The 21,526-nt window shown below is 46.3% G+C and overlaps 1 protein-coding gene and 1 pseudogene across 4 annotated transcripts in view; both read right to left on the bottom strand.

Annotated features, from left to right (window-relative positions):
- Positions 1-4,220: 4,220 nt before the first annotated feature.
- LOC309665708 (ADP-ribosylation factor 1 pseudogene) lies at positions 4,221-14,543 on the bottom strand (annotated as a pseudogene). The gene has a single exon. The product of its transcript is annotated as an ADP-ribosylation factor 1 pseudogene (transcript).
- A 93-nt stretch (positions 14,544-14,636) lies between these two features.
- Positions 14,637-21,526, bottom strand: part of RBM28 (RNA binding motif protein 28) — a 30,820-nt gene continuing 23,930 nt past the window's right edge. For 2 of the 3 annotated variants that reach the window (XM_082472308.1, XM_082472309.1), the window contains exons 17-19: positions 20,759-21,018; positions 20,078-20,177; positions 14,637-17,610 (exon numbers count right to left, since the gene is read on the bottom strand). In XM_082472308.1, the coding sequence (XP_082328434.1) occupies positions 17,476-17,610; positions 20,078-20,177; positions 20,759-21,018 (495 nt within the window). In that variant the 3' untranslated portion in view covers positions 14,637-17,475. The remainder of the gene's footprint in view (positions 17,611-20,077; positions 20,178-20,758; positions 21,019-21,526) is intronic. The other variant, XR_014266619.1, reaches the window with a different exon arrangement.

Raw genomic sequence — 21,526 nt, forward strand, 5'->3', positions numbered from 1 at the left:
AGGTTCAGAGAGGCCCCTGGATGATGCCACTGGCCAGGGGTGGGCCTGGGACACCAACCCACCTTCTGCCCTCAAAGCCTGAACCCATCACCCCACACCTGCCCCCCACACACACACACCTGCCCCCCCATGGACCCTGAGACTGAAGTCACAGCAAGTGGCCCTCGTCTCACTGACTCAGAGCTTCCTCCCTGTGACCCCTTTGGACAAACACCTGCCCCATCTTGTCCCAAAACTTGTGCCAAATCACGTTCTTGTTCTACAGGTAGAGGCAGGAGATGGAAAAATCTGGATTCCACTGCCAAAAGAATTTCAATCTAGGGGCAAGGGAGGGGTGGAAGGAGGAGAGAAGTATAGGAAATGACTTAAAAAGAGCTGAACTCGCAAAAACGGCAGAAAAATCTCTCGGGTGCCGCAGAGAAGTAGATTTTTTAACGAAGCTGTGCTAAAGGACTGAAAAATTGCTTATGAGCAGAGGGCAGCGGCCTAGGGAGCAGTTTGACCTGACAGGGCAGACAGAGGAATTGCCGGGAAGGCAGTGAGAGAGCGGCATGGACATATATACACTACCAAACGTAAAATAGATAGCTAGTGGGAAGCAGCCGCATAGCACAGGGAGATCAGCTCGGTGCTTTGTGACCACCTAGAGGGGTGGGATAGGGAGGGTGGGAGGGAGGCGCAAGAGGGAGGAGATATGGGGATGTATGTATATGTACAGCTGATTCACTTTGTTATAAAGCAGAAACTAACACACCACTGTAAAGCAATTATAATCCAATAAAGATGTTAAAAAAAAAAAAAGAATAACAGTCTGGGGGCTCCTGAATCCACCTGTTGGCCCCATTGTCTGGGGAGCCAGAGTAGAATGACAACAGCCTGATGGCAGTTCGGGGCTGGAGGGAGGGGAAGGGGGGAGGGTATTCATTCATTTGTACATGAGTCCGGAAGCCTCCCTCTCTTTCCTGGGAGGAAGTGATATTTCTTTCCCATTTGGCTGTCCCTTTGGCACACAAAGCCATCTCTACGCTTGCTTACTCACTCGTCTGGGACTGGGGACCAGGTAACTCCATGCATTATTTTCGTTGAGGTGGATGTTTGTCGCCAAGACGTGTTTGCTTTTTAACTGAGTTTGGGGATTTAGAAAGGAGTGGGTATGGAGTTCTATTTTATTTGGGTTTTACCTGTGGCCTTGCTCCTGGGCAGCCAGGGAGTCCTGTGGCCTGTGGTTTTCCCCGGCAGCTCCCCTTGGCCATCAGAGGGGCTGCAGGAGGCAGAGGAAGCCTGGCCTTGACGTGGCGGCCACAGGAACCCACCACAGGCAAGGGCCTCCCCTGCTGCACGGGCTCCCCTGCGGAGTCAGCCTCGTCCACACACCCCAGCCTCCATGCCTCTCTCTGCTTCTCCCCCAGCTTGCACAGGAGCACAGGATGGGGCCGTGTCCCCAGGTGCGCTCACAGAAGGGACCCGGCAGCTCCCGGCACCCGCCTCGGCTGTGTGGAGAGACGGAGGGCCAAGGGGAGGTGGCACAGAGGGAGCCAAGGCCCGTTCTCGTGTGCCTGTCCTTTCCCCCGCTGCCTCCTTTTCGTCTCGCCCAGTGCTCCTACGGTGGGGGACGCTATAGGAGTCCCCAGCACCCCAGTCTGGCCCCGCAGCAGTTTGACTCTCCCGTTTGCAGGGGCTGCTCCACATTGAGGAGGGGAAGGCGGCCACTGGCCCAGCTGAGGGTCAAGCGGGTGATTGCAGCTTGAGGTACCCAGGCGCCCTACACTGACTTTTCTGGGGAGCCAAGAGATTCCAGTACTGTCTGAGCCCTCACGATTTGCTTTCTCAAGTCTTTTCCTTATCACAATGACACATGCTCATGGTAGAAAATATGAAAAATGCAGAAAACTATAAAGATGTTGAAAAACAATTACTAAGGGTCCATTACCTTGGAAGTAACCACTAGTAAAACGTCAGCATATCGTCTTCCAATCTTCTCTGCTGTTTCTTTTCCTTCACATGGTTGAGCTCATACTGTACTCTTAATTTTGTGCAGTGCTTGTTTCTCTTAACAGTAGGTGATAAGCCATTCTCGATGACATTAAACATTTCGTAATGTTATTTTAAAGGCCGGCTGTGACGGTTCCTTTACTTTCATGTGTCAGCTTGACTGGCCGTGGGTGCCCAGATTAAACGTTATGTCTGTGTGTGTCTGTGAGGGTGTTTCTGGATGAGGTTAGCATTCGAATCAGTGGACTCAGTAAAGGGCATGAATAGAACAAAAAGTGGAAGAAAGCGGAGTTTGACCCTTTTTTCTGCCTTACTACTGGAGCTGGAACATCTCATTTCATCTTCTCCTGCCCTCAGACTGGGATTTACACCAATGGCTCCCCTGGGTCTCAGGCCTTCGGACTTGGACTAAGTTACACCACTAGCTTTCCTGGGTCTCCACCTTGCAGACTACAGATTGTGGGGCTTCTCAGCCTCCATAATCACATGAGCCAATTCTCCATAATATATCTTGATGATAGATAGATAGATAGATAGATAGATAGATAGATAGATAGATAGATCCATCTCTCCTCTGGAGAACCCTGACTAATACGAAAGCTGTCACTGAGCCACCTCATATATAAGAAAGGAGAAATACATTCCACCTCTCAGTGGATGGATTAGCAAACAATTTGCAGCCACCTTTAATCCACCACAACAGGTGTATGAATGCTATGGTGTGCCACTGGGTTCACCAGAGAAACAGAACCAATAGGAGATACAGATACAGATATAGATACAAATACAGTTATATATCTCATTTACAATTACTATAAAGAATTGGCTCATACAATTATGGGGGTGAGAAGTCTAAGATCTGAAGTTAGCAAGCTGGAGACGCAGTGGTGTAAGTTCCAGTCCTGGTCTGAGTCCGAAGGCAGGAGAAGTCTGATGCCCCAGCTCAAAGACAGTCAGGCAGAGAGAAAGACTCCTTTATTACTCAACCTTTTATTTTATTCCCACTTTCAACAGATTGGATGAGGTCCACCCACACTGGGGAGGGAAATCTGCTTTACTCAGTCTCCTTGGATTCAAATGTTAATCTCATCCAGAAACACCCTCACAGACACACCCAGAATAACAGATAAATAAATAAATATCTGGGTACCCCGCGACTGAGTCAAGTTGACACATAAAATGAAACATCACAGTCATCCAGCACCTCCTTCCAGATGAAGGCGTTTGTTTTCCTGCTGGCAGTGTTGGCTGCTCACAGCTGGGTGTCTCCCCAGAAACTGTCCTCTCCCAAAGTTCCACCCCCTTCAAAGCACAGCTCCCTCCCAGTGACTGGTCAATGTGAGGGATTCCAGAGCCCAGCCCCCTTACCTCTATTTGGGACAACTCTGAAGGGCCATCCCAGCTTTAGATCTCCTCATGGGATCAGCTGGTGACTCTGTCGTGACTATATCGCAGTTCAACTCTCCTCCTGCCCAATCCTCTCCCCTCACTCCCTGCCAGATGCTGCTCTCAAAGTCCTCCCTAATAACCAGACACAGATCTCTGCCTCAGAGTGTTTCCCACCAACCTGACCTGGTCAGAGGAAGAGGAGGCTGAGCTCTGACTGGGGCAAGTAGCCATGCAGACAGACTCTGAAATAAGACCAGAGCCTTCTGCAGTCAGTGGGATTTGTGAGGCTGCGGTCTGAGGGAGAAGTCGAGGCCTGGGGTGGAGTGGGTAGAATGAGAGGATCAGGAGACAGGTGAAAACAGAGTAAACATTGACCTAACCAATCTGCTAATGTTAATCATTTAGGCTGTCTCCAATGTTCACTGTTATAAATAACAAGCATTGCAATACCTGTCTTGATTCCTAAGTTCTTTTGTTCACAGCTCTGATCACTTTTTTAGGACAGATTTTGAGCAGTGAAATTATGAATGAAAGACTGTAAGTTTTTTGGAGGCTACCAGAACTTGCCAAGACCCCTATTCACACTGCATTTACACAGCATTCTCCTTCAGCCAAACTCCTAAATTTATAAGAGACCTGATTTAGGGAAGGTCATTGACTCAGCTGGAGAGTTAATTATTCATCTGAATTGGTCTGTGCAAAAGGCTCCAGAGAGCCTACAAGAAAAAATTGAAATGCTATTAGAACTAACAGGCGAATTTAATAAAGTGGCTGCATGCAAAATTCAATAGCTTCCTCATCAACTAGCAATAACCAATTAGAAAATACAATGAGGGGGCTTCCCTGGTGGCACAGTGGTTGAGAGTCTGCCTGCCAATGCAGGGGACACGGGTTCGAGCCCTGGTCTGGGAAGATCCCACATGCCGCGGAGCAACTGGGCCCGTGAGCCACAACTACTGAGCCTGCGCGTCTGGAGCCTGTGCTCCGCAACAAGAGAGGCCGTGACAGTGAGAGACCCGCGCACCCCGATGAAGAGTGGCCCCCGCTCGCCGCAACTAGAGAAAGCCCTCGCACAGAAACGAAGACCCAACACAGCCAAAAAATAAATAAATAAATAATAAATTAAAAAAAAAAAAAAAAAAGAAAATACAATGAGGGTGGGTGGATGGGGGGTGGTGGAGAACATAGTCAAAAAACAATTAACAGTAACAAAAATACCCAGGACTGATTTTAGCAACAAGTGTGGGAAACAGGAAAACTAGATCTTAAAAATGTACAAACTTTTCTAACACACATGAAATAATTAATTAGATGGAAAGGCATGGCATATTCCTAAGAGGGAAAAGCGAATGTACTGTAGGGTTAAACTATAGATTAAACACAGTCCAATCAAAAGTCCAAAGAGGTTTGTCATTTTCTTGTTAAACATGCCACAGTTGTACTAATGTTTACTCAGAAGAAATACATATGCAAGAGTAGCTAAGAAAAAACTTGAAGAGGAATGAAAAGGAATTTCGCTCCAAAATAATAAAATGCTATGCAGCCATGAAAAAGAATGGAATATCTCCAAGAGATGTCATAAAAAGGAAAACCCCTGGTGCAAAACACCTAGTGCAATATTCTCCACTGTACATACCTAGGTGCCTGTAAGTGCAGCATCTCTCTAGAAGGACCCACAAGAAACCCTAACATGGGACATCCCTGGTGGTCCAGTGGTTAAGACACAGCACTTTCACTGCCAAGGGCCCAGGTTCAATCCCTGGTCGGAGTGCAAGCCGAGCGGTGTAGCCACAAAAAAAAAAGAAACCCTAACATGGTGCCTCCAGGGAAGGGAACTCAGTGTCTGAGGACCTAGGTTAGGAGAGACAGAGGAACAGTATCTTTTATTTTATTTTTTTGTAAAACTGCCTTTTATTTTTTTTTTATTATTTTTTTAACATCTTTATTGGAGTATAATTGCTTTACAATGGTATGTTAGTTTCTGCTTTATAACAGAGTGAATCAGCTATACATATACATATATCCCCATATCTCCTCCCTCTTGCGTCTCCCTCCCACCCTCCCTATCCCACCCCTCTAGGTGGTCACAAAGCACAAACAGTATCTTTTTAATTGGGGCTTGGTCGATAGAATGTGAGCTCCAAGGTGGCAGGAACTCAATTCAATTCAGTGCCCTCTGCCACGCCTGGAGGTGATCAATTAATACTTTCTGAGTGAATGAAGGTGCAACCTCCCTCATGCCTCATTAGATCATTAAATAAGCACGCTAACAGCATCTACCTCCTGACCTTGTGAGGACTGAAGATACTCATGCCCATGAAATACGACACGATGCCTGAAATGAAACAAGAGCTCAATAAGAGACAGTTATTAATATTGGGTTACTTTCTGGCAAAGAAGGATGCTCCCTTACAGCAAAATTGGCAAGTAGGTTTCACCTCACATGCCAACTCCAATTGTCTGTATGGTTGCCTGTACTTTTTTGTTGAAAAAGATGCTGAGGTCAAGGCTGGGCTGGATGGTAGGAGGGAAGTGATGAGTTAGCAGTGATTGCCACAGGCAAAGGAGGAAGTAGGGTGGCCTGGGTGCCCCTTCTTTGCTGTCTCCTCACAGCACTCAACCCCAAGGACCTCCTCAAATGGCATTAGCCAGCTCCTTACAGAGGTAAAACGTCAAGATGAGACAGACTTATTCTCCCTGCAGTTTGGCAGGGAGGACAGTCTCCGAGGAGGGCAGATTGCCCTGGGAGCAGAGCCTCGCCCACGTGTCTGGATCTCCCTGCAGAGGCCGAGGTGGGGTCACTGCTCCCTTGAGGACAGGATGAGCTCCCTAAACCCAGGCAGGAGAGAGGTGGAAATTAGCCAGTCATCTGGAGGTGGGCAAAACCTTTCTAGGACAATCATCCTTTCTCCTCTTTCTTGTGAATTCACTCAGGTCATTGAGGGCAAAAGGCATCCCAGAGACCCTTCTTCCCCCATGTCCCAGATGCTGTGGGCCCCACCATCAACTTCCACACTCCCCTCCAACGGCTGTTTCATTTAGTGCTGATAACTCTGCAAAGGTGCTTTATCGCCTCTGCTTTACAGATGAGGAAAGAGAAGACTGGAGGGTCTGAGTGATTTGTCCAAGGTCACCCCCTTGTCTCTTTGCCGTTATCCTGGGGAACTGGGCTGTGAAGGTGGGCAGAGGGTGAGTTTCCTCATGCCTCCTGTCCTCCAGAACTTGGATTCTCTTGGGAGGAGCCCTGGCCTTTTGCTTTTCCCCTTTTGTCCCTCGCCCACCTGGAGCAGCTCAGACCCTTCACTGCTTCCCTGGGAAAGAAGAACATGGGTCCCTTGTTAAGACCCTAAATTGCCTAAATCTCACCAAGGAGCTCAAAACCCAGAGGCCCAGCAGCAGGTCCCTGGGAGCTATGTGGACCCTCCCCAGAACCCTCACCCCCGCCCCAGAACATTCCAGCTTCCTGGAAAGACTGGGGTCCTGCTGGGGGCCACCTCTGGAGATCACCTTCAATGCACTGTCTTACGCACCTGCTTGCTACAAAGCATGGCTGGGGGCTGGGCAGACGGAAGGAAAGACAGCCCGTCCCACTCACCCTGCTGCAGCTCACACCCTAGCAGGGAGGGCACACCCAGTAATAGACTTTCAAGGGCACCACTGAAGGATTCATAGGCGCTCTGGGTGCTCCGTTAATTAGCCAAGTGTGGACATGTGTTTCAAGCTGTGTGAAAATGTACGGCGTGCTTGGGTCAGGTGGTGAGCTTCCTGTCCCAGAAGGTCTGCAAGCAGAGGGAAAGGGACCTCTAGCCTTCCTACAGAGAGACTTAAGTCCCTTCTGTCCTCTTCATCTGGCCTCTGGCCGTGGGGATAGGGATGGGATATGCATTTTACTCAGTGGGATAATCCTTAGCGTATGCCTGCCACACAGAGTAAGTGCTCAGCAATTGTCAGCTGCTGTTATGAACTATTCTATTTGAGTTTAGTGCACCCATCCTCTTGCAGAGAGAAAGGGAGGCAAAGGGTTCTTCCCCTTCGCCAGCTGCACCCGTGCACAGCTGGCTGTAGACAGGAGAGCCCGGCTGGCAGCTGTCCCCGCAGATAGGAGCAAGGGTATGTGATTTCCTGAGCAGTCACTTCAATCCTGATGTTCCTTCAATAGTCCTTGTCAAATTGCCATGGCTCTCCCCAGAGGCTTTCATGACTATGGAAGATAAATAGCCATTATCTGACCTCCAGGGGAATGGAGATGTCTGCAGAATTCCAGGAAAGGCAGTTATAAAACCGAGTAGAGCAAATCCACCCTTTCGATATTTGCAAACCCCAGTGCAAAACTAAGGTACGGAGTCCTGGCTACTGCCAAAGAAATCACAAAATAAATGTAGTCACCACTCAAAGTCTTTCTTCACTTATTTTGATGTGCATGAGTACATCTGGCTTCTGGTAGCCAAGGAAACAGAGAGAGAGAGAGAGAGAGAGGGAGGGAGGAAAATAACTACAAAAATATGTGAAGACTGGTGTCTTTTGCCCTGGCATAGGGGAGAAAGGAGCTGGTCAAGCAAAGGACTTAATTTTTAAGTTAATACTTTATCATAAAAACTTGGCATTATTGATTACAAGAAGTTTTTTTTAAATAGTTGAGATTTTATTCTAATAGCTATAATTACAGTGCTTGTTTGTCGAAATGAAAACTGAAAACAAGTATACAAAACAGTTGATTACTAATTGTGTATTGAAAGCAGTAAGAGGTTCCACGACACCAGATAAACCAGTTCTGAGGTTTTCCCCAAGATAAAGTTTAACAGCTCCAGCTTCTTCAGTGTTTATCAAAATACAAAAGAAAACAGTAGAGCTTATCATTTTTCGATGGCAAATCTGACCCTTGTAGGCTGAGGGAGTGAAAGCACACGTAGACAGGGGCTCCGAGGGGCTGCAGCTCAAGGATGGCCACCCGCGCGCCCGCTGGTGAGACCCCAGAGAGCCCGGAGCAGGCAAGCAAGGGGACTGCAGGGCTCCCGCTCAAACCAGAGAATCCCAACCAAAGTGCCCATGCTGACCCAAGAAAAGGCTGGGGTTCCTCCAAGGGGTCTGAGAGCAGTGGCTGCAGCCTCCAGCCCATCTCCTGGGCGGCCATGTAAGCACAGAAACAAACACAGATGCTATGGGGTGTGGGATGACTCAAGACAGCAAATCACAGGGACCCTGTTGTGACCATGCAGAATGGATCATGGCTGGTTCTATCCCGTTTCACGTTCCCAACAGGAAACAGATCACTGGTGGACCGGACACAGGCCATTACTGCAGAACCTACGCTAGGCACATTTCTCCCTTCTGTGTGTTCAAGTGTTCTCCTTATCTTGTATTTGTAACTATTTTTAAAAATGCACTGAGTTTGGGTTAAAAACCAACCACCAAAATGGATTTCAACACAGATCTAAAGCCCAGGGGAGGAGCATCGGGCTTGTCTGACACAGTGACTCCTGGATGACCCCTGTGCCTAAAATCCCTTCTCAGTACTAAACAGTGGGTCGATTTTCTTTTGACAATAAAAAAAGCTGAGTAATATTGCATAGGAGTACCAGAAACTGCCTCATTGGAAACAAAAACTATTTACATTAGATAAAAACCCAGTTGCAGTCTGCGTCTGCACATTTACAGCATGGTGAAGCACACTGTGACCGACCATGGAGACAGCTTCTGGCACTCACACCCCAGGGGCACGTTTGCCACATGAGAGTAAAGCGAGGGTAGAAGGAGGGAGTGAGAGGGGAGGAGAGAGGTGTACAGCTCACTTCTGGTTCCGGGGCTGATTGGACAGCCCGTCCCGGCTGGTGGCACAGGTGGCCTGAATGTACCAGTTCCTGTGGCGCAGGGAGTGCAGCCCCAGCTTGTCCGTGATGTCGGCTGCATTCACGGCATTGGGGAGGTCCTGTTTGTTAGCACACACGAGCAGAAGGGCGTCCCTGAGCTCGTCTTCTGCCAGCACCCTCATAAGCTCCTCTCGGGCCTCATTCACACGCTCTCTGTCCTTGCTGTCAACCACGAAGATGAGAGCTTGTGTGCTCTGGAAGTAGTGGCGCCACGGAGGCCGGATCGTGTCCTGGCCGCCCACACAGTGAAGCTGATGTGCTTGTATTCCACAGTCTCCACGTTGAAGCCTGTAGTGGGAACGGTGGTCACGATTTCACCCAGCTTCAGTTTGTACAGGGTGGTGGTCTTTCCCGCAGCATCTAGGCCCACCATGGGAATGCTCATTTCTTTTTTGCTAAAAAGGCCCTTGAAGAGGTTTGCAAAGATATGCCCCACGCTGTAGACTCGTGGGAGCGACACTGGCCAGAGAAACCCTGGGCAGCCGCAGCGCAGCTGCTGCTCAGAGGCAGCTGCTGGTTTCGCTCTACGAGACGTTTTAAAATGTTTCACTGCCATCCAGAGACCACGTGAGGATGAAAATGTCCTTCCTTTTCTTATGTAATGTGAAAAAGAGAAACCTTTCTTTACCCTAAAAACACTTGGTGTACCTGGCAAAAAAGCGGTTTCAAATAAAAGTTCCGTAAAAGGACCCAGAGATAGAGCCCTGGGCCAGGTCGGAACCCTGCCCTGGTCCTAGCTCAGCGGCCAAGAGATCCTAGGTGTGTCATCCTGTTTCCATCAGCTGTGAGACTAGGGTGGGAATAATTGTCCCTCAATGATCTAATCCAGGATTGTTGTGAAGATCACCTGAGATGATAGGAAAGCCCTGCCCAGCCAGGCTTCATGAGAAAGGAGCCATGGCCAAACCCAGTGGCCCCCAAGGGGACACCATGATCACAATGCTGCAAAACTGGATTGAAAACCTGTCACAGCCAGACCACCGTCCCTCAGGTAAGCTCCATCCACTTCTCAAATGACCAGGCTGTCGCCACCCTGCCTGGGAAGGATCAGGAAGGGAAATGAGAAGGGGAGAGATGTTTTTCTTCATTCTGTCTCTCCCATCCTGAGAAAAGCTTCAAGCCAGGAGGGGATGCAGGAGCCCACCATCCCTCCCCCCTACTCACCCCCATGGGTCTTGGCTCCCCTTTCCCATGGGGTGGACGGCCCCAGGAATCCCAGGCTGAAGTTGATTGGCAGCCCCTCAGCCCTGCCTTTGCCCACACTCCGCTATTTTGATCCAGAGGCCATGGCTGTGGCTCCGCCCCTCTCGACAGCCATGGGTTCTTCTAGGCCACAACATCGGGGAGCTGGTGACAGGCAGGGCAAAGGAAGCCCACACTCCTTCAGGGAACTGTTTTTTGTGCAAAGGGGGAAACAGAGGCCCTGAGGGGGGCAGGCCAGGTGGCAGCGGAGATCAGATGAGGACAGAGCACTGGCCCAGGTGTCAAAAGACCTGGGCTTGTATCCCAGCCTCAGCCCGTGCCATCTTCCTTGTCTGGGCCTCAGTTTGCCATGTCTCTGAAAGAGATCGTAGTCTCTGACCTGCGTAACACATAAGGTGGGTCTGGGGTCTGATCTGACGAGGGAGGTTGCTTTCGGACTTCCAGCGGGCCCCGCTGGCTTGGAAGGAGCCAGAGCACTCTGCCTCTAAGTTGCTGTTCCTTTCATTCGTGGCGTTACCCACCTCTGAAGTAACACAGGCCTACTTTGCTCCCTAGGGCCCTGCGGCGGAGCGGGTGGCAGCGCCATGAGGGCTGGACAAATTCACATACTCTGGCAACTGATGGCCACCACACTACTGCAGGAAGCATGTTTGTTGGGGTGCTTTTTTTTTTTTTTTTTTCTATTTATTTATGGCTGTGTTGGGTTTTCGCTTCTGTGCGAGGGCTTTCTCTAGTTGCGGCGAGCGGGGGCCACTCTTCATCACGGTGCGCGGGCCTCTCACTATCGCGGCCTCTCTTGTTGCGGAGCACAGGCTCCAGACGCGCAGGCTCAGTAGTTGTGGCTCACGGGCCTAGTTGCTCCGCGGCATGTGAGATCTTCCCAGACCAGGGCTCGAACCCGTGTCCCCTGCATTGGCAGGCAGATTCTTAACCATCGCGCCACCAGGGAAGCCCCTGTTGGTGCTTTTAAAAGAATATTATCTATAATTCTGACACCAATTATAATTTTGCATCCAACCCCAATGTGTGTGTTTTTCCCCACACTAAGCAATTCTCCAACTGGGTGTCCTACATTCTAACTCAATGCTGACACTACCTACTTGGAGATAGTGTCAGATTCCACAGGTTAAGGGCTGGGTTCCCCACGACTGACCCCCCACCCTCCAAATTCAGAAGCCAACCACAAGTTCAGGTTGTTACCTGTGCTTCTGACCAATCAGAGGTTCCAGTGACCCCCTCCTAATTTGCTAGAGCAGCTCACAGAACCCAGAGGAACATTTTACTTCCTAGATTACCAGTTAACTATAAAAGGATATAACTCAGGAACAGCCAGATGGAAGAGATGCACAGGGCAAAGTATGGAGAAAGGGCAGGGAGCTTCCATGTTCTCGCGAAGTGAGCTACTCTCCCCAGATCTCCTTCCACGTGCTCACCAACCCGGAAGCTCTCGGAACCCTGTTCTTTCAGGTTTTTGTGGAGGCTTCCTCAAATAGGTGTGATTGATTAAATCATTGGCCACTGATGACTGAACTCAATCTCTAGCCCCTTTCCCTGCATGGGAGATGGGGTGGGGGGCCAGGAGGGCCATAAGTTCCAACCCTCTAATCACTGGGTTGGCTCCACTGGTATCCTTAGGGACTTTCCAAAAGTCACCTTATTTAACATAACAAAAGATACCTCTATTACTCTCTGCACAGGAAATTCCAAGGGCTTTAGGAGCTCTGTTCCAGGAACAGGGACAAAGACCATATATATATTTCTTATTGTAAATCACAATATTACATTATCTTATAAGAAGGGTGCATCTAAATCCCGTCCTTTCATTGCAAGTAGTATAGGAACAATGTTCTGGACTTCTTCCTCCATCTGAGGTGCCAACTGCCATGATAGGGTCTTCCCCAGTGCGGGCTACAATACAAAGCATCTTTCCTGCAGTAGCTTCCAAAGGGAAAACCTCATCAAAAGCCCAGTATTTGAGTATCTTTTGGTTGAAAAGTGCATTCAGACAATGGAGTGTCAGACCCAGGAGAGAGGAGAGGGAAAAATGGAGAGAAGTTGAGAGTGAGAAGGCAACACTTGAGAATCAGCTTATTACTAGGGTTTTTGCACATACAGCCTTTAACGTCCAGCCCTGTGCCTAAGGGCTGGGAGTCCCTCGGGCAGAGGGGGACAGGAATGCAATGAGTTCTGGCCACAAGGCAGATTAAGCAATATATGAGGGGAGTTGCTGGTAGACTGAGGCCCAGACAGTAGTGCAGGGAAGATGAAAAGAAAAGGAGTGACAGGAACTGACATTAACTGAGCACCTACTATGAGGAACGAGGCTGAACTAGAAAGAAAAAAGAAAATACATTAAATGATAGGCTGGGGAGAGTTCACTGCAGCAGGTGACTGTCTGCTACACGCCTCATCTTCATCATCCTCAACAGCCAATCACTAAGGACACCATCGGCCACGCCCTGGGGCTGGGATTGCCATCATGGGGCTCCATCTACTTGGGGAAGTAAGATCTAAAGAAATGACAAGTAAGCCACAGTCGCATATGCTGTCAACTGAGTAGACGTCAACCAGAAAGTGTCAGGGACCAAGGGAGGGACCACAATGCCCTGGGTTGGATGAGGTTCCCAGGGAGAAATGCTGGATAGCACGTGAGTGGAGAGGGACAAATTGGTGTGGACAAGGCACAGCAAAAAGAACACAGGTGGTGTGCTCAAGGGATTGTGACCAGCAGTTTATTATTCTTTTTCTATCCCTTTGTATTTTGGGGCCCTTTCACATACATCACCTCAGGAAATGACTCTGTTGTCCTTCACAAACGCAGCTCCCTGGACCAGATGGCCTTCTGTTCCAGTGAGTTCAGTGGAATTAAACGAACTCCTACTATGTGTAAATCATTGTTAAGTATTGCAGGATACACAGAAAAGTGTAAAATATAGCCCCTGCCCTCAAGGACAGAAAGGATTTTCCTTCCATCAAACGGCCAGGGAAGGAGATTCCGGGGTGACTCTGCAGCAGTGAAGTATTCATCTGACAAAAGGCAGCAGGCTCTGGGCAGCGTGGACGAGCCTAAGGAAAACTGGATTTGCCATCTATCAAGATGCTCCATTTGGGGGTTGTCCAAAAGGTATTCTGGTGACTCTGCAGTTTCCTCCTCAGAATTGGTTACCAGGCTCAATCAGTCTGTGTCCTTCACATTCTTCCCACTATATTACTTCATAAGCACAGAAGCCTGTCCGCAGCCAAACACCAGTTCAGAATCAAAAGCTAAAGTAACTGCAGATGTACCTATAACTCATCCATGTCTAGACCACTGAATAACAACACCCCAATCAATGAGCAGTCTCAGACTCTGCAATTAATCCTGGAAAGGACGAAACATCAGGACAAGACAGAAAGAACCAAAATAAGACAATGCATGCAAGTAACTTCTAAATCAGTCAACCTTGGGCAAAGGGAGGTCTGGAAATTTTCACTCTGCCTGAGAGAAACAAAGCAACCTCATCCTGGCCCTTTAAGCGCCAGTTAGGACTGAGTGAGAGAAAGCACAGTTGAGCATCATCTGAGACAAACTGAAATACAAACTTATCTTGGGCATCCTCAGTCTGATGATGTGGCTACTACCATGATGGAGCAGTCCATGGAGAAGTTTCAGGAACTTTCCAAGTTGGGTGGGCAGAGTTGCCACTTATATGACAGAATTGGCAGATGCCTGTCAGTCACTTCTCAGAAAGTGAGTGGGAGGAATATTAAGCAAAGAACTAGCTACATGGATCAGCCAGAGGGCCTATGACTGAAGATTCTGGGTGGCCGGCACTCACAGAGGCATATTTGACCTCCTGCTTCCTCAGATGACTGAAGATTAAATACATGGTGAGAAGGGGATCTCTGGAACCTTGAGGTTCTGCACTCTGAATTTTTAGCTGGAAAACCTCTTTTCAAGGCAAATACATAGCAAAGGACATTTGGAAGTATTTCGAAGAACGAATTCACATGCACTAACTTTTTAACAGAGGAAGCTGCAGATCTCACTTCAAGACAGCTGAAGCAAATCCTCGCTGCAGGCGAAGTCTAGAGCAAGGGACTATACACCCTGGATCAAAGCAGAGTCTTCAAAACTACCAAGTCTCCCATCTACCCCCCTCCACACACCCCCCCCACCAAAAAAGCAAAGAAACAGCCAGCACACAATCTTAAGACTCTTTATTTAAAATAAGTATCTCTGAGTCAGGCTGCTGTATAACCAAGCAGGAAAATCTACTGAAACTTGACAGTTTTGATCAATGGCCTTCAGTCTTGGATGTTAATGAAATGTTTGTTATTGTTGTTGTTTTCTAACCAAGCGGTCTGTAACTCCACTTTCACGTTTAATTCAGAAAACTCCATTTCATGAAACATCAGGCTCTGAAGTGAAGAAATGAGCATGATTCTCCTTGCGTTAATACTCCCGAGGCAAGCGTTAAGAAGCTGCCCAGATAACCCATGGTGAGGTGTCCCAGAGGAGGACACCATACAAGCAATCTGGTTGTTGAGAAAGTGGATGATTCATCTTATTACTTTTTTAAAGAACTGTGCAGTGTGTGTACTTTTAAACTGTATTGTAAATCACACATTAATTTGTTCCACATAGGAACGCCTACACTGAGAATCATTACACTTTTTCAGGTCAACATTCTTTAAACATTATTTTAGCTTGTTTTATGTTATTAACTAGTTAATTATTATTATTGCAAATGACCTTATATTCTCTTTCTTAAAGGTATGAAGTGAGCGGATACTGGCCAAATAATTTATACACATAGGTATTTGGCTATGTTTGTATCAATTAACATAAAAACCATAAAATATACCCATTTAAAAATCATATCTTGTAAACCTTTAGAAATAAATGTTACATAAAAAATAATTTACTCCTGTGCCTACCTTCTTTATAGGTAAGAAGACAGACCAAATTTACATTTTCTTTGTCCTTTTTCTTTAAAAGTATATATTTATTTATTACATTGCCTGCAGAATTACATTTTCTCTTGTCTCTTTTCACTGACAAAACTGATAGGGGTTCTGGCACACTATCCAGCTCAGAAATATTCTTGAGTAATAAAGTGAAGACAATATTGAATACGAATTCACCAAAACTGCCTCTGTGATTTAGTTCAATGCAAATCTTTTATGTATGCAGATTATATAATCCGATTTGCTATTTTTCTTTTGCATCTTTAAGCTTTCTAAATAATTTCAGAAGTAAACTATCAGACATAATTTTTTGCAAAATTATATTCACAAATAACCATATGCTGAAAGTTATATATTAAAGAGTGACTTTTTAAATGAAAATGATACTAGTATGTGGATTTTTAAATATGCATAAAAAAAGGAGTTTTAATGGGCAAAAATTAGCAGCTTAAATAGTAATGGGATGAACAATAATTTTGAGGTTTAAGTTTTGTTTTCCTTGGGATTCTTATTATATAGTTGTATCTTAAATATAGATTTAAGAAATTTAGAAAACATATGATATCATTATATGATAAAGTATATGGAGAAATGCAAAATTGTCATTGTAAACGTTCAGCAATATATATTTTTTTAATTTAGTGATTCAAACATCATTTAATAAAATAAAATAAAGGCAAAAAAAAAAAAGAAAAGAACTGCGCAGTAACTTTTCCAGCAGTTGAATGATGTTTTAAACATACTGGGCTGCTAAACCTGTCAGGAGAAAAATCTGGACGTAAGAAAATCTGGCAAAGCTATCTGAAATGAACCCCAATTTTTATCTTATCCTAAATGTTAAGATTATTTTTAAATGTTAATTTATAGATATTTGTACACTATGGGAAAAAGTGTCTGGTGAGCAGACAGCTGGCCAAGGGAAAACAGATCAGAGGCCAGGCAGCCTGTGGATCTTCTATTTACACCTTTAATAAAGTGTCTGACTCCCTCACAGAGTACAGGTCATCCTAGGGTTGATGGGTTGCCAAGCTGCTGCCAGAATATTTCGAACTGCCCAAGTCGCCCTGTCTCAAGGTAACTCTGGAGATATAGCCTCAGTCCTTTAGTTCTCTCCAAAAGGTTTCAGGATTTTCATGGTCTCTCTTTTACCCATCTTTAAACCAATTAAGGGCATTTCTGAGCATTCACTGGTTTCCCAAGATACTGCAATGGAATAGCCATATCCCTAGGTCAGCAATGGTTCTGAAGAAAGCATCACTTATTATGGACCAGTCTGGACTGGGGAATTAAGAGCTTTGTGCTGTATTTCCACCTCTTTCTCTGGCCATGCTCACTGCTCTCTCCACCACCCACCACCTCTCTTGAGTCCTCAGGAGGAGGTGCTGGAAGAGAGGAAATGCAGGTTAGCACCACCCAGGCTAGTGTCTGTGGGCCACTGCCAACTGATTTCTAGTTAACTACCAACAATTACCCACTCATTTGGCAAACAATTATCAGGTGTTGCTCCTGGCCAGGCCCCATGCCCTGAATTACTTTCCAAGTTTCTCCCACCCTCAAAGATTAGGTTGGAAATCGTGTTTCTCTGCTCTTTCTTAATCGATTCCTGCAGTATGTAGGACTACATGCCTGAATTAGAGTTAGGAATATCAAAAACATTTATAAATAATAAAGGATCCCCATATATTAGAAAGGAGAGTCTGTTATTCAAAAAGCCACAAAATATCTCATTTAGAGAAGACACTTAACAAAATATACATCTTAAAAATTCAGCAGTCAAGAATGCTTTTTATAATTGTTCCCATTTGAGCAACAAAGAATTAAAATGGATAAGAATTATAAACACAACTTCACACAAAATATGCAAGAAGCATCACCATGTTTTTCTGAGATTCCTCTTTGTGGTTATCTAACCACACACCAGGGAGGGACCAAAGTTTAGATATGCCCCAGTCGCAGTGCCCCAAAGTAGCAGTGCACTCAAGGAGTTTCCTTCCCTCAGTAATGACATGGGGGAGACGGGGAGGCTTTACCAAGAAGCACACAATCCAGCTTTTTAGCCAGTCTACTACCATCATCAACTGTCAAACCATTTGCTCCTCTTTGCAAGAGGAGCTCCTTTAGAAGGTCCCAATAACTTCTGCTTATATTGTTCGACCAGCTGGTTGAAGCGAATTTCTGTCTTGTTTCCCTTAGCTTTCTTCCTAGGTACCTACAAATGAAAGGTAAGGAAACATAAGATAATCAGTTTCAAGTATTAAGTATTACCTTACTCTTAGGCCAGCCAAGGGAGAAAGTAGGTTCAGAGATCCTGTCCACCACAAGAGGGACTTCCAGACAGTGACCCCGCACGAATCATCCATTGGTAAGAAATCAGACCAGGAGTGCCTAAGAGAAGGGCCCCACTAAAATACCGTGTTTCAAAGGCCTCTCCCCCTTCAATTCCCAAATGTTCACACGAATCTCCTCCAGGATGAGTCAGCCCCAAGTCTGGATGGTCTTGCTTGTTGCCCTTTCTCTCACCAAGAATTACAGGGTTTCAAAGAGAGCTCTATATGATAGCCTGATGGGTCAGAGGCTTCCCAGAGACACAGATTTCTTGAGTAGGATGAGAAGCTAATGCTTTTGTACCCTTCAAAGAAAGGAACTAGGCAAGGAAAAAAAGAAAATTTGACTTCAAATGATCAAGAATGCAGGACCACCACTTTCTATTAAGAACTAGGGCTCCTTGGAAGCTAATGCCAGGATTGACGAAGAAATAGGTAAGTTGGGACATCCGGTCGTACTAGAAAGTAAGGACACTATCAAAGACAGGGTCATGTCAGAAGGACTCAGGAGTCAACCTGAAGGGGCTTCTGCTGGCCTCAGATGGGACAAGAATAATGACTGCATCTGACTGAAACACATCAAGTACATAAAAACTCAGGAATTCACAATACTAAAAAAAGTCTTACTGGTCATCAGAGGAGGTTGGTAGGGCAACAACTCATTACTCTGGAAACTGATAAAAGGAAAAAAACAAAATCAAGCATTTACCCTGCCCTTCCTACACAAATGATATTTCATGGGAACCAAACAGTTGACGAGGGAAGATTCTTTTTTCTAGAATTCTTCTTAAAAAACACAAAAGCGTTGATAAAATTAGAAAATTACCATGCTGCAACTCATATTGAAATATGGATCTAGATAGCAATCATCAGTGGGTGCTAAGACCCTTAGGTGGGAGGCTGATGGGGGACTTTACAAATGGAGGGATAAGGTAGACAATTCCTAAACTTACTGATGAATCACAGCATCACTAAAAATGGGGCAACCAGACACTATGCACCTTATGGTGCAATGCAACAGAAAGCACACAGCACCACTTATGAAATACTCTCGCCAAGAAAACTGAACTTGAATCTAATCAAGCCTCTAGATCTAACAACCAGTTTGTAGGCAACATGGGGTGTTAGAGGAACAAGTTAAATGACAGCACAAGGAAGAAAGCAACTAAATTCAAAATGTAATACATTCTAAGGCTAAGGACCTGGCTTATCCAACAAATTAACTGCATGGAAAAAATCGGGGTGGATGTAAGGAAGACTGGATATTATAGGGGAAAAAAAAAGATTTAAGAGATTTAAAAACGAAGTATAAGGAATTCCCTGGCGGTCCAGTGGTTAGGATTCTGCGCTTTCACTGCCGTGGCCCAGGTTCAAAACCTGGTCGGGGAACTAAGATCCCACAAGCTGTGTGTGGGGCATGGCCAAAAAAAAATTCCGAGTGTAACATGTGGACTTTGTTTAGGACCTGATTCATACTAAACAACTTAAAAAATGTATTTTTGGGCTTCCCTGGTGGCACAGTGGTTAAGAATCTGCCTGCCAATGCAGGGGACACAGGTTCGAGCCCTGGTCCGGGAAGATCCCACATGCCGCGGAGCAACTAAGCCAGTGCGCCACGACTACTGAGCCTGCGCTCTAGAGCCCGTGAGCCAAAACTACTGAGCCCACGTGCCACAACTACTGAAGCCCACGTGCCACAACTACTGAAGCCCACATGCCTAGAGCCCGTGCTCCGCAACAAGAGAAGCCACGGCAATGAGAAGCCCGCGCACTGCAAGGAAGAGTAGCCCCCGCTCGCAGCAACTAGAGAAAGCCCGTGCACAGCAACGAAGACGCAACGCAGCCAAAAATAAATAAATTTTTTTTAAAAATGTATTTTTGAGGCAACTGGGAACGTTTTAATATGGGTTACATATTAGCTATTAAGAGTTTCTTATTAATTTCATTAGATGTGATGATGGCATAATATGTGTTTGTGTATATGTGTGTTTAAGGCCTGATCAGCTCGAGATGAATTCAGAGATATTTTTCTGAGCAATACACCTCATTTCCACATGAGGCACATTTACAAGTGAAGTAGAATTCGCTTTAATATATTCACAGGGTGGGGTGGGGTGGGGGGGTAGGTAAAACAAGATAATTGTTGAAGCAGAGTAACCAATACATGGGGTTCGTTTTATTTTTCTCCCCACTTTTAGGACCGTGTACCTCCACATCCTCTAAAAAGCTGCAATCCTGTACATAACTGCAATCTAGAAGCCCTTTCCTTTTGCACAACTAATCACGGCACAAGCGGCTGCCGACCCCAGCAGAGCTGTGCCATGCCAAAGCCTCAGGGCCTACAGAACTTACCTGCTTGGAAGATAATTTCTGCTTCTCTTGCTTCCAGTGGTTTATCTGGGGGTTTGGCTTCTTGGGAGGGAGAGGCTTCATTTTGCCTTTGTCCCGTAACCTGAAACAATAGGGTCAAGTGTCACCCTGAGTTCATCCTCTAATTGGGACCCCTGAGATTTTTCTCAGCCCAAAAGATCAAATGCCTTTTCTTACACTGGCTCTTTCTAAGCCCATGAGAAATCATGCTAAAAAGGGATACTGCAACAGAATGTCCTATGGCTCAACATCTGTATACTTGTCTTTTTGTTTTGGCTTAAAACCTCAAGGGGATCTCAAAAACCCTCATATACTTAACAAAAATTTTGTCAAGATCGACTCCTGTTGACAGCACTAATCTGTTGTCCCAAACAGAAACCTCAAGTAGATGGGCCTCAGCTGACAGAGACCGCCATCAGGACAGGAGGAAGCTCTTCAGAAGAGGAGAAAAATCGCGTGAAAGCCCGCACTGGAAGGCCCCTCTGAGGCCCCCTCTGCCGGTCCTGTTCCGGCCTCCATTTGGTCCAAGAGTGACTGTGCGGGGGTAGAGATACTTCATGCGGGACTGGCACACACTAAGCTTCCCTTTCATCCAAACAAAGCCACAAAGAGGAAAAAGGGCGAAGCAAAACAAACCCTCTGAGCCGCCATCCTGCATCTCACCTAATTTTGGGGCCTCGGTGTGAGGGGAGCACCAGGACCTTTCTTCTCTTCTTCCCATCAGACAGCTCCACGTGCTCCACTTCGGCCTTGGTCTGGAAGCCTGTCCACGAGACAGATCCTGCCTTCTCCTCCTGCTCCGTGGGGGCCTTGCTTTGTTGATGCATGTGGTTCTGAGCTGTTTTCTGTTGCTGCTTTTTTCCAAGCGCTGGTTGTTCTTGCTGGGGCTGCTCACCAGCTGCCGACCCGGATTTCACTTTTTGCTGCATAAGACGAGAGAATGCCATTTAGTTACTGGGTGAGGTTTATTTGCTGGAAATACTCAGAAGAGGAATGAGCTGGTGAGAGAAGGGGAATTCTTCCCCCAAATAGTTAGAGACTATAGGAAAGTGAATGCAAGTAGTTCACAGGCCCTGAAATAGTAACAGATGGTTACTGGGTGGGGGACACAAAACAACCATTTCCCTTTCCACATACAGAAATAGGGGAAAGTACAGCTATGTCCAAAACGCAAAGGCCAGTAGAAAATAGGCCAGTAGCATGGGACAATTACCAAAGGTGTAACAAATGTATAATGGGAATGAGAAAAAAGAAGAGAAATATTTGAAATAATAAGAGCTAAGGATTTCCAAACTTAAGGACAGACACTAAACCACAGATCCAGGAAGCTCAGCCAAAAACCAAACAGGATATTAAAAAAAAAGAAAAAGAAAAAAGTACATCTAGGCATATCATATCAAACAGCAGAAAATCAAAGAGAAAATCTTGAAA

Source organism: Balaenoptera physalus (genome assembly GCF_965194825.1).
Source record: "Balaenoptera physalus genome assembly, chromosome: 8".
Classification (NCBI taxonomy): Eukaryota; Metazoa; Chordata; class Mammalia; order Artiodactyla; family Balaenopteridae; genus Balaenoptera; species Balaenoptera physalus.